We start from the raw sequence: 12300 nt of genomic DNA, 5'->3' as shown, positions 1-12300 counted from the left end.
ATGTGGTGTGCTGATGGAGAACCCTTGCAATTTTGTTTTGGGTGCACTGGTGAGTCCCTGGATCAACCAGTAGAGGAGCCGTCATCTCCCTTTTATGGCTTTTTTATTTTACTATTTACAGCACAAGCAATCTTACATGGAGTGCTATGGGGACACTTTGTGGCCACTTCTCTGGTGTAAATGGCATTATTGCTACTTTTTAGACCTCCTGTGAATGGGCAGGTGGTCGTCGTAGGAGTGTTCCTTGCTGGGCAGAATGTATTGGCCAGTGGCTGTCCCTGAATTGACAGCCCCTGCCAGTTTGAATGGTGCAGAGCCTTACCATTGGTGGACTTGTTGGCGACTCCAGTCCAAATCCTTGATAAAAGGCTTCCTGCATTCGTTTGACATGTCTTTGTTGGAGCCAAGATCCCTACGAAAAAGTGCAGCACGCTGAAGACCCGAGGGCGACCAGTGCAGCTGACCAGCATTGCCTCCAGCCAAGTCCCAGTAAAGCCCTGCTCCTCTGTCCTGATTTCAAGAAGGCCCTAGTTGGTGCTTTCACCTCTGGGAACAACCAGTCTCAACCTCTGCTCAAGGATCTGTGCCTCCTGACCCAGTCGGAAATGTCCCTGGACCACCTGGTGGCCTAACTAGTTTTTTCCAGGGCTACCTCGCTGCAGTAAGTCGCTGTTCCGAGTGCATCATTGGAACTTGTGCTACAAGATGCCTGCTCCTGCATTTTCAGCCTTGTAGTCCCAACAGAATCCATGCAGGGCCTGCTCCGTTGTTCACAAACTAAAGCTTGTCTGCCGCCGCCTGTGGTGACTCCCCTTTAATCCCGTCTCCCGAGGCTGCCTGCTACGCAGAAGTCCTCTTCCTTTCGTGTTGGAGACCAACTGGTCAGTCTCTGGAACCATAATGCAAGTACTGCAACTGACGGAAACTAAATATTGCACCCGAAAACAACCTCTGTACCCGCAATCCCTGGGCCTCCCTCAACTGAATCAAGCACAGAAATATGTGGCCACCAAGGGAATCCAAAGCCCCTGAAGTGGTCTCTGGAAAAATCAGAGTAAGGGAAGGTACGTTAACATACCTTTTTTGTCACCCCCTTTCCTCCAGAGATTAAATGGCCATTAAGTACTGCCCCTATCTCTTTTACCTGAATCGCATCGGTGGTGGCCTGGTCGAGGATCCCCTCCCCCACCTTGGCCTTCTCTAGTGTGAATGAATTGAGAGGGATCCTTACCTGAACTTTTGACCCATTTAATCACAACCATTTAATTGCAACTGCTGCTATTGCTCAATCAAATAGTAAACCTACCTGAACAGTATATATCGTGGAACTGGTGTCCTTAGGGCAGTAGGCTCTATTCTATCTCATGGCTGAACTTTAAGAGTTGGGGATTTAATACTAGGTTTGCCTATAAGTGTTCTTACTACATTTTTCTAATTTGATTACTTACCTGCGATTACTACCTTTGAATCAACTGTTTTTCTATCTACCTCTTCACTTGTTTTACTGCACAGTTATTGAGAGTCTTGCTTACTATTATGCTAACGGTTTTACTTTCTTTAAGGTAAAGTGTAACGGTTCTATTTAGAACACTCAGTAGTGGATGTAGATATGTTTGATAGTAGTTGTGTGATGGGCAATGGAACCTGAAGGTTTCATTGCATAGTGTGTTATTGTAAGGCCTAATAAATCATTGTTTATTTTTGTACTTCTCGAACTGTAATTATTGGAGTGCTCTGTTATTCTAGCCATAGACTACTCGCACACCGCCCCTGAATCTAAGCCTTGCTGCTCTGCTACCAACCTTGATTCATTTTGTCTAGACTTAAGTGTCTTTCCTTTTCACCATAATAGGTTGGGGTTCATTTTATAAATCAATCGTAGGCGGTGTACTCAAGGCTCTGCTGGGAATCTGGAAATCTGATGTTCTGCCCACTATCAGAAGATCCTGTAGTAAGAATAATTTTCTAGTATCGAGTTGGTGTCTCCTGACACCGTCTAGGATGCATTCAAGATTTTAATTCATGACAATTTCATTGAAGGTGTCTCCTTTATCGTATAACCAAATCTGGGTATCCCCCTCGAGTCTGAGGTCTCCAGAGGCACCTAAAGACGACTGTGGGTGCATGCATGTGAACCTGTGACCCTCCACGGTGGCAACGAGGGTGAGGCTATTCTTTACCAGAGATTTAGTCATGCCACTGACCATTTCCGCCTTTCTAGGGGGGGTTGCAGGCTTGACATCTTTTTTATCTGTAGTTCTTAAACTGCCACCATCCCTCTTACGTTTGCATTCAGTGTACATTTCTGCTTACCTTAGCACTATGAGGGGCTAGCCAAGGACAGTTTGTCATGGCGATTACTTCTGTGGGTCATCCTTGTGAAACCCAGGGGTGATAGCTGCTTCTCCTTTCACTGTAACTTGACTTAAGACCCTTCAGTCTCTATTTCACATGTTGCCTATGCCCTGCTTTTATGAACGTCAGTACTTTTCCTGGACTACTCACCTCTCTGAGAAACCTTGTGGGACACCTAAAGGACTACCATAGACGTGTTGCGGGCTAGGGCTATGCTCCTGAAGTTTTAGTTTATGGTGCTGGCTGCCTTAAAATTATAAGGCATATGTATTGATAAGTTATTGTGCATTTGTATGGCACCTTATATACAATTGGTATGATCTCAACGCGATGTGGGTTGAATGCCCTTGTGGACCGTAGTCCAGGTCAGTGGCGAGAATACCATAGTATATAGTGCTTGGGTGCACTCAGTATGTGTGCAGCCAGTGCGGTTTGTGCAGTGAGTACCTGCATTATAATGCTAGGCTCAGTGCAGTGGTTGGGAGAGATCAGTGGAATGTGTGCAGCAAGGTAGTTGGCCTCTGAGTCTGCATTCTGGCGGCAGTGGGGCCTGTGTCTGAGATTTTGTGTGCAGTTAGGTCGATTTTCTTTTTAATTCCGTGGGGTTTTATTGTGTTCCAAAAACTGTTGAGTTGTTTATGGAGCAGTGTAGGTATGTGTGCAGCTAGGTTGAATTGATTATGGGGTATAACTGCGTTCTATTGTTGGTGTAAAAGAGAGAAATATCATATTGGTATGAGTGTCTGTGCTTAATTGTGAGAGACCCCTATTCCTGATTACTTTCCAGAGCCCGCTGAGTTGTTCGTGTCTTTCCAGGTGGTTTGGGGTAATGGATCTCTGAGAGAAATTCCCTGACTAGTGCAGAGTATGTTGCGATTACCCTGTTACCGCTTCCTTATTTCTAAAGCTTGGTTTGAAGTGCCACAGAGCCCATTTTCCGGTTCCCTGGTCATTGTTTATAGCAGATGGATGGGTATTTCCGACAAGTTTATGGTTTGAGTTGTGGAATTATCTTGCGTCAATGTTGTCACTTCCGAGAGCAGGTGTGCTAGTGAGCTGACTGGTTGGAGGACGTAGTGCATATTCTCAGGAGACGAGGGCAAGTTCAACCAAGCATAGTTGCTTTAGCAACTTGGCGAGGGATTTCATTGCATTATTCCTAGGTAGGCCAGGGTTACCTGACTTCATCAGATACCGCCTTGTGTACCCGATGGGTGACATGATCTGGCCCAATTATATTGTTTGAAACTTAAGTGCTATTAGGCTCTGGGATAGAGGCTTTGTGTGGTAATTCCCAGGTGTAGGTAAAGCTTGACACAGGTTAACAAGAACGGGCCCAATCGTATTTGACTGATGGTGCAACTATTGCGCTCTGGGATTGTACTTATGCGCAGTAGTTCGCGGATATGTTGGTATGACAGTGGTTGGCATTTCCTGGAGTGATATCGCTGTGCTTGTTTAGTGGAAGATAATCTTCAAGCTAAATTAAAGTGGAGAACATAGCTGTTGGGCTCCAGTTTGGAATCTGGGTATTCGTTTCCAATGTGGTGCATGTCTGGTTGGTTGGCAGTGAGCGGGCCTGGTCATATTTATACGTTTATAGTGTTTTTATGTCTCCGGTTTGAAGTCCTGGGCATTTAAGATTGGAGCGCAGGGGGGGCATGGTCGGCGTGTTGGCACAAGGTGGGCTGCTAGCCCATTGTAGTTGAGCCAGCAGTTACCTAGCCCAGAGCAGACGGATCCCTTGAGCCGACTTCCGTGGCCTGACTGTTGATACTTTTCCATGATAATGCAGTTCTAGTCGGCTTCTGTGTCCTGACTGTTGCTACTTTTACATTATAGTGCTATTCTAGCCAAATTGTGCCCATTGGTGGGAGGTTTAGCGCCCTAGGCTGTCCCATACATGGTTCAGCGAAAGAGACATGTTTTCAGTTCCTTACGGAAAGCCATGTAGTCTTGGTTCTGTTGTATATGGGGAGGCAGTGAGTTCCACAGTGTTGGCCCCATGGTTGAGTAGGCGGACCCTCCAATCCTGGCTGAATTGGGGGCTGGAGCCGCTAGCAAGGGCGCCGTGCTTGACCTTAGGGTGAGTGTTGGGAAGTAAGGGTATGCTTAACATCTCTTCTCCCTACTTTGGTGAATGCATTGATTGTTTAGATAACCCCTTGTGATTCTGAAGTAGCACATAACCCATAGTGGTTTACTGAACTGTGAGTTGCATATGTGTTATAAAGTATTTTTACTTACCTTGAAATCATCAAAGTTTGCCTTAGTGTAGTATTGTAGTAAATGAGTTTTATTTTTAGAAGTTTCCTGCGTTGGTCTTTCCTTTTTCAGTTCCGCTAAGTGGAAAATAAATGTAATACACAATATGCTCCCTTCCTTCTTAGTTCAGCTCTGTCGCTTGTTCACCACTGCCGAAGAGAGTGACTTTGCTGAACTGGGATTGTGAATAAACGTTCGCCCCCCTTCGCCCCCCCCCCCCACCACCCTCCCCTCCAAACTGGTCAGAATGTCACTAAAACTCACCCCATTGTAAGAAGCTCATTGCTTCCCCGTCAAATATGATTTCTTATATATTGTATGTGATTTTGTGATCAAAAGAGCATTGTTCCTCCCTGTATAAATAAATAAAATAAATGTCCCTGATGGACAACCGCCCCATTTTATTGTTCTATTAAATAAGGTACTTATCTATAAATATAGCAACCATCTTAATGCACAACCTTTGAAAGGGTATATTTTCAGTAGTATACTATGTGCCCATTCATTGTGTGTGTCCAACTGTACCTTGCTCCCCTCCTAAGAGTGAAACCGTGACTGCTCTTTCTGCCTACGACTGGAAGAGTGAGGTTACGCTATTACCCAAATTGACCTTTTATAATTGACCTTTTGTCCTAATTGACCTAATTATAGTGGTCCTAATTGACCGTCTGCACAATTGACCTTTATATTATTTTAATTATGTTTTATATGTATTGGGTTGGTTTTGGATCATAAATAATATAAGGGGATTGGGGCGGAGGGATTCCGGGGGGTTTTGGATTGGGTGAGGGGTTGCGGGGGGTTTTCCCCTGCATATATGTCCCAATTGACCTTTTAAATTGGGTCAATTCTCCTGAGGTCAATTAGTATACATCTGAGGTTACACTTAGGCGAAGCCTGCTTGCCACTAAGAGGCTGATCTTCCCAACCCCACACCCACCCAAGTACTTTGGAAAAATCTCCTTACCACCTAGGCAGTCTTATGAGTGATTTTCTATACTCTGGCCTGGTGGATAGATGTATAGAAGGCCAACCTAGTTTAGTAACGGACAACTCTGGGAGCTGTAGCCAACCCAGTTCAAAGTAGCAAAGCGAGTGGTCAAGGCTTAGTCTCTAGAGGGGTGAGCCTGGTAAGGGGTCCTAAATGAATACACACAGTGAAAAGTCAAGGAACACACTTAGACATACAGTTATATTAATACTTATTAATGGCCCTATACACTATGGACAATGACTACTAGCATGTAATATTGTCACACAACACTAAATAAAAGATACATATATACAATCACTCGAGTAGGGTACTGGAGACTCCTTTCTCTTCTTCCTCCCTCACACTCAGGACATTGCCAAGAAGTCCCACTTTCAACTTGTCCTTCTCAAAGGAATTCTCCCTTTTCTCAATTTTCCCCAGAGGCTCAATGTGACCCAAACCCTGGTTCTCTCTAGGCTTCCCTAATGCAATAGCCTCCTCCTGAATCTACCCTCTTCCACTCTGCAACCCCTCCGGCTAATCCAGAATAGGGCAGTGAGACTTCTCCTTGGCCTTAAACCCAGGGTCTGCATCTGTCCTGCACTAAAAAGTCTTCACTGGCTCCCGGTTGCTGCACGGATTAAATTCAAATCCCTCTGCATCATCCACAAGGCGGTCTGGCCCCGCGGATCACACTATCTTTACCTTCATCTTAATAAATACTCCCGCTCTACACCATATGCTACTCTGGCTCTAACTCAGTGTGTAAAGTGTTTTGCTAAACAGAGGGCAGGTGGTTGTTCGCTTTCCTCTGCTGGCTCCCTCCTATGCAACAGCCTCCTCCTCCCTCCACGCCTTAAGTAGGATCTTCTTAAAATCCAGAAGCTCCTTAAGACTCTCCTCCTGTTTACCTCCTCTTTCCCTTCTTCTCTCCCCTGCTAATTCCACAGTTGCTGCAATTGGTGTCCTGGGACCTTATGCATCCTCGGGGCCCTGACCTCCCGCACCCAATCGGCCCAGCTCCTGTCTATCTGCACTTACACTCTCCGCCCTGGTGGCTCGCACTTACACCCCTCGTGATTCCAGGCCGTGTAGCACTCAACATTCCTAGCAGTTCATCTGTGGCTCACCCATGAGCTCAGACTCCAGAGCACTAACCCCCTGCCTTCTTCCTTGCTGCACTTGCATGTTCTGAATACTCACAAGGCATATTAGGTTCGTCCCGTTTTCCTCTTCCCCCACTGCTCTTATACATTCTGTTTTTAATGTACTTTAATATATTTCCCACTCCTGCACCCTCCCTTGCCCTGTGGGTGTTGGGGAGAATTCTCAGAAATGTGCTAATTCCCCCCACCTTAGAGACCCCCAGCAACTTTGCTGGATTTTGAGGACTTGATTTTTTTTACCTGGAGAGTATGACCTTTTTTCCCACACTGAAGTATTTTATTGTGATTTTGTACACTGTGTTTCTTTTGGTTGTGGAGTCTGACAAACTCCATAGGCATCATCTTTTACATTGGGTCACACAGCACCTTGAGTGCAGTGACCCAGGGAGGTCTTGCAGATTTCCCAAAGGTTTAAATACCTTCTCTTGGATAAACTACTGTTTCCAAGAGCAGTAAAGTGAAATTGACTTTACTTACATTTGTAACTTTCTAGACCGAGCACACACTATCTTACAATAGGGTGTTGGAGGGGTTACCTAGTATCCCCTTTTTCTAGCTTCTCATGTAAAACATTTTATATTACCCTTTTGTCGCTGAATGGCTGGTGGCAGTGGTTTTGTTTTAACTACCATGGTGTGCATTTACCGCGGGCTACGTCGGCAGCCGCAGTAAAGCACCCAAGGGTGCCTTTTTTGTCAAAATGGCCCGGTCTTCTTTTTTCACCATTTCTTTGTGGAAAGGTCCTTCTTGAGAATTATACTCTGTGCACCAAACCAGGGTTGGTCCCATTGGTCGCTTTGCTTTTGGCAGGATTGACGAGTGAAGGCTGCCTCTGGCTCCAGGGTGTCTTGGGTAGGCAGGAAGTGAGGGTAGTGCCCCAAACGCACTCTGTGGTGATTGGCCGGCTGACTGTCCAGCAAGGACAGCCACCCTGCTGGGGGACTGACAGCTAGGCTGGAATGAATGGCAGAGAACTGAATAAAAGGCAAGGCTTTTGGCTTGGAAGGCAGAGTAGACCACTGGACAAAGGAACTGAAGAAGAACTTGAAGAGGACGCCTGCTGCAACTCCTGGACCTTTGGTGCCCAGTGAAGCCCTGCTGCAGTGCCGAAACGCCAAGTTCGCATCGACAGAGAAGCCCCTGCAAGGACGACTTCTCCCCTTGAGTTGGTGGGACCAATCAACTCCAAAGTAAGCCATCTGGACATCCATCTCGGAGCTGGTTCAATTTCCACAGAGTTGCTGCTGAAACCCGTATAACAAGGGAGAGGAACACCACATTGTGTGCGTTGCTTTTAAGCTGGCCAAGAGCTCCAGGAAGATCCTACGGACTCCGAGAAAACAAGAAAGACCGAGCCTGAGCCCCCTCAACAGAGTGCGGGACCCCAGAAGCAAGGAAAGTCCATCTCGACAGCCAGGAACCGCTGTGTTGCTATTTGCGATAGACGCGAGGAGCTGAAACACTGAACAGCCCCTGAAAGTGAAGTTTTCCGGTTGCAGGTTTTGACCGTCCCAGTGCATTGCAGGAGTCCCCCTCCCCACACCCTCCCCCCAACGTTTTCCCTCTTTTCCCCACGACTGAGGCCCAGGAATAGTGAGACCTGCAGAGCTGCACAGGAACAGGAGTCATCTGCTGCATCTGTTCTTCATCTTCAAAGGTACTGTACAAAGTCTGAGATAACTTACCTCTTGCTGTAGAGTTGCGTGCATCTTCTACTACTCACAAGTCTAATCAGCTTGAGGCCCCACATTTGATTCTTCTTTTCTCCAAAGACTTCTCAAACATTGTGCAAAGACTTTTCCATTTACCTACCAGAAGTACTTCATCATATATAAGACTTTTGCCCATTGGCTTTGGCATAGCCTATTGTACCGAATTACTCTTTCTGGAGGGATCCAAAAGTATTTGCCTGCTTAAGAATATATGTGGTCTCGTGTATGTTCTAGATAATCTTTTCCTTTGACTTATTACTATATGATTCTGAATGCAACAGTGATATATTAATGTCCCCACCACTCTAGCAATTGAAGTCACCTGAGGGTGTAGGTAGTGTTTGTGGGCCATCCCAAAAGGGTATCTACTGATTTAGAGTTATTAACAGTGTGTATTTCATGAAGTGTATTTGAGTGTTACTATTATACTGCTCCTTTCTGAAGAAGGCTTATTCTAACTGACTGTTAAAAACATTAATAATTGTTTATTCAAGCAACCCTGAGTATAAGAGTTTATTTGAATGCTTGTAACTGTAAATCTCTGTGTAACTCCACTACAGCTCACATTGACCCCTCTTGAGATAAGCCTGTCTGCTCAACACGCTACAAAAACTCTGTAGTACAAGCTTATACCAAAGGTTGGGTTTTCTATACCTGGAGTCACTTGTTTATAGTGTTCCAAGAGGATACTGCATACAAACTTTGCCTAAAAGTGGGCGCTTTGCAACAGTATTTTCTTATTGTTTATGCACCTAACAAGCAAACAATAAATAAATAAATACATAACAAACCACTGCAAAGGAAGGTAAGTATCAGTATGCAGCACTACAGGTCCACAGAGATGCAACACTAACTTTAATAGTCCATCCCTAAGATGTATGGGACCTTGTGCCTGAAGGTTCACCTAAGTTCCACACAGTTTTGTGAGACCGGAAAAAGTTAGTGGAGGGCTTCTGGGGAAGAGTTACAATGAAGAGTTCCAACGGGTGGAGGACACGTTATCCTAGCTAATAAGAGTCCCCCACTTTCAGGGTGCTTACCCGAGCAAGCAATGGCAAAGCGAAACTGTTAGAGCACTTTTCAAAAGTTACCAAACTTTTAAAGGGGAGCTAGGGGTTCAGGTAAGTACTTTTACAACTCACCCCCTCGTACTCTGATTCTTCTTAGGAATGACAGGTCTTCTGAAGAGGGTCCAATGTCGCTTTTCCCGCCTTCTGCAACGGTCCTTGATGCCAAAGAGTTGCAGGTTTGAGCACTTCTCCGATCTGCGACAAATGCTGGTGCAAGGTCTTCAGGATGGAGAATGCAGAAGAATCCGATGTAGAGCCCTTTCAGCACAGGACTGGGTGCAGGAAAGTGGTTTTGGGCAACGGCCACTGATGCACAGTGACTCGGGGGTGGGGGGAGGGGCTTGTGATCGGACTTCGCCTCGCATCTCAGGTCCCCATGATGCTGGAACCACAAAGTTCCTGGCCACAACGTGGAACGGTGACCTCTGCAGCACGGTAGCCCAAACTCTGAGCTGGGCAGCCACTGGGTGATGGAGAGGCACTTCCGAGGGCTCTTCTCCGCAGGACTCCGAGCTGACGCCGAGAATGGATGTTCCTTCCGCTCCAAGGGTCAAAGCTCCTTTGCAGGACTTCTGAAGATCACCTACAAGGCAGGGCTCTTCCACGACTGCAGCAGAAGATGGTCGCCAGGCCTTCTTCCAACGTGTCCACAGTCTCCTTACACGTCTTGCAGCTGGTCAGGATACTTGGCTCCTTCAGGTTTCTTCCAGAATCTCTCTGGAATGGGTGCAGGTGTCCTCTTCTTATCTAAAAGCCAACTAAGAGCCAAAACTCCCACGAGCCACTCTAAGATCTGGCTCACACACACACACCCCCAGCAGTGCTCCAATCATGACCTCTGGTGGCACAGCTCATGCATACCAATCAGACACACTGAAACCAGTGTGTGGATTGGGACCAGACCGTTCCAACCCACTTCCTGCCAGCAAACACACATGGCCCTGCAGTAGCCTGTGAAAAGCCTCCGCTTTTCCGGACACTGGTCCATAAAAGGATTTTCCTGTCCTCACAGGTCAGGAAGAAGGGTTAGTGAAAAGATGGCCAAGGGACACACGAAAATCTTTGTGGCACGGCCATGTTCGGGCACTAGCTAGCCACAGTAGGTAAATGCTGTAAGGCTAAATCAAAATACACCCAAAATTAGCATAAAATAACTTCTGCCACCAGCTTGTCCCTTAGGCACACCTAAAGTAACCAAAACACCTCTGTTATTCTAGGGCAAACATGAACCTCCGTGTACTGCATTGTAAGATGCATTGTACAACGATAAAAAATTACCAAAAGTGATAACAAAATACCAAAAGTGGCAACAAAGTAACAAGACTAAGGAAAACAATGTTTCCCAGTACTGACAGCCTGAAGGACATGGCAGTTTCCCCGTGACAGATGAGCAAAAGCCAGTGTAGTGAAGCTGGAGGCTCCAAGCACTGCAAAAAGAGCAGGTCAGATTCAAAAATAAAAGCAAAAAGTTAGGAGGTCCATAAAAATGGAGTGAAAGGGGCTGTCTTAACAGGCAGCATTTCTTTGCTGCATGACATGCGTTATTTGGGACGATGGAGTCATGAGTATTTTGAACCTGTAAACTGGACAATAATTTAATTTGCTAACTTTGTTATTGTACTTTTGCAGGCTCTGAATTTGGATATAGTTAGAGTCTCTAGCCGAATAGAAGATCTGGAGAAGGAGTTGTCTGAAAAGAATGGAAAACTGCGTAATGGCAGCGCTCACGACCAACAACAGATCCGAAATGAGATTGAAAACTTGAGGCAAGAGAAAGAATTGCTCCTTAAGCAGAGAGTTGAAATAGATGACAAGCTGAGACAAGGCTCGCTGCTTTCTTGTGAGGTAAAACAGTGACAAGATGAATCTGATTTTTTTAATTCTACTCAGTATTTTAGAGTATTTCTTTAATGCTTAAAAACGGCCCTGGCTTGATTGTGGATTTCTCATCACTGCGTCTAACAGTGGTTAGAGCATCATGTGATATTGCACGTTGCTGTGTGCAAGTAAAAGTGTTTTGGACATTCTTTCATTGGTCTGTTTAGTTTTCCTTTGCTAGTTTTTCTTTAGATTCCAATTAGAATATCCAGGCCTTCCCTTTGACAATTTTTAAAAGGCTTACCAAAAAAGCTCAATCAGCTAGCCCTTTTTGTTCATGAACTTCTGATGTTGAAAGATTCTAAACGAAATAAGTAGCGGTTTTCAGGGCTTTTTATGTCTTTAATACTTCCTTCTTAGGGCCTTTTTTTTATTGTTCACATTTTTTTTACCAGTTTTTATTTCCTTTTTTACGCCAATCTTTATTTCCAATATTCTTGAAATCATAGTTCACATTGAACCATTAATGCTTATTTTAATGTGTAACTGACGGTTGCCTATCCATCTGTCGATTTGTAATGCTTTTTTATCTTGTTGGTGCCCAAACATTATATAAAGCAACATATGTCAGTGCAAAGTGTAAGAGAGAGGGGAGCAGGTCTTTGTTATCCGTTTTATGAATTAAATGACCGACATTTTTTACTGAGAACGAGCAATTCCAAATAACACGTCCTGTGAGATAGTTCGAAGTCAGGATCATCTAAAATCACGTTTTAGATCTCTGCCATTTCAGAGCAGAACTATAAATGTGCGACGAGTCTGTTCATGCCCTCAAATACAGGCTAGTACATAAATGCCAATCATTTGTGAGCAAGAGTACCAACAGCAACCCCAGAGACATGTCTCCGCCTTGTTGAACCTTAACAATGAGGTGTGTCTGA

The 12300-nt window shown here is 45.2% G+C and overlaps 1 protein-coding gene across 1 annotated transcript in view; it reads left to right on the top strand.

Moving 5' to 3' along the window:
- KIF7 (kinesin family member 7) overlaps positions 1 to 12300 on the top strand; it is a 797909-nt gene that overhangs the window by 568373 nt on the left and 217236 nt on the right. The window contains exon 14 of the mRNA XM_069624313.1: positions 11171 to 11386. Within this exon, the coding sequence (XP_069480414.1) occupies positions 11171 to 11386 (216 nt within the window). The remainder of the gene's footprint in view (positions 1 to 11170; positions 11387 to 12300) is intronic.

Source organism: Ambystoma mexicanum, chromosome 11 (genome assembly GCF_040938575.1).
Source record: "Ambystoma mexicanum isolate Mex_15411 chromosome 11, UKY_AmexF1_1, whole genome shotgun sequence".
Classification (NCBI taxonomy): domain Eukaryota; kingdom Metazoa; phylum Chordata; class Amphibia; order Caudata; family Ambystomatidae; genus Ambystoma; species Ambystoma mexicanum.
This window is presented reverse-complemented; position numbering and strand designations above follow the sequence as displayed.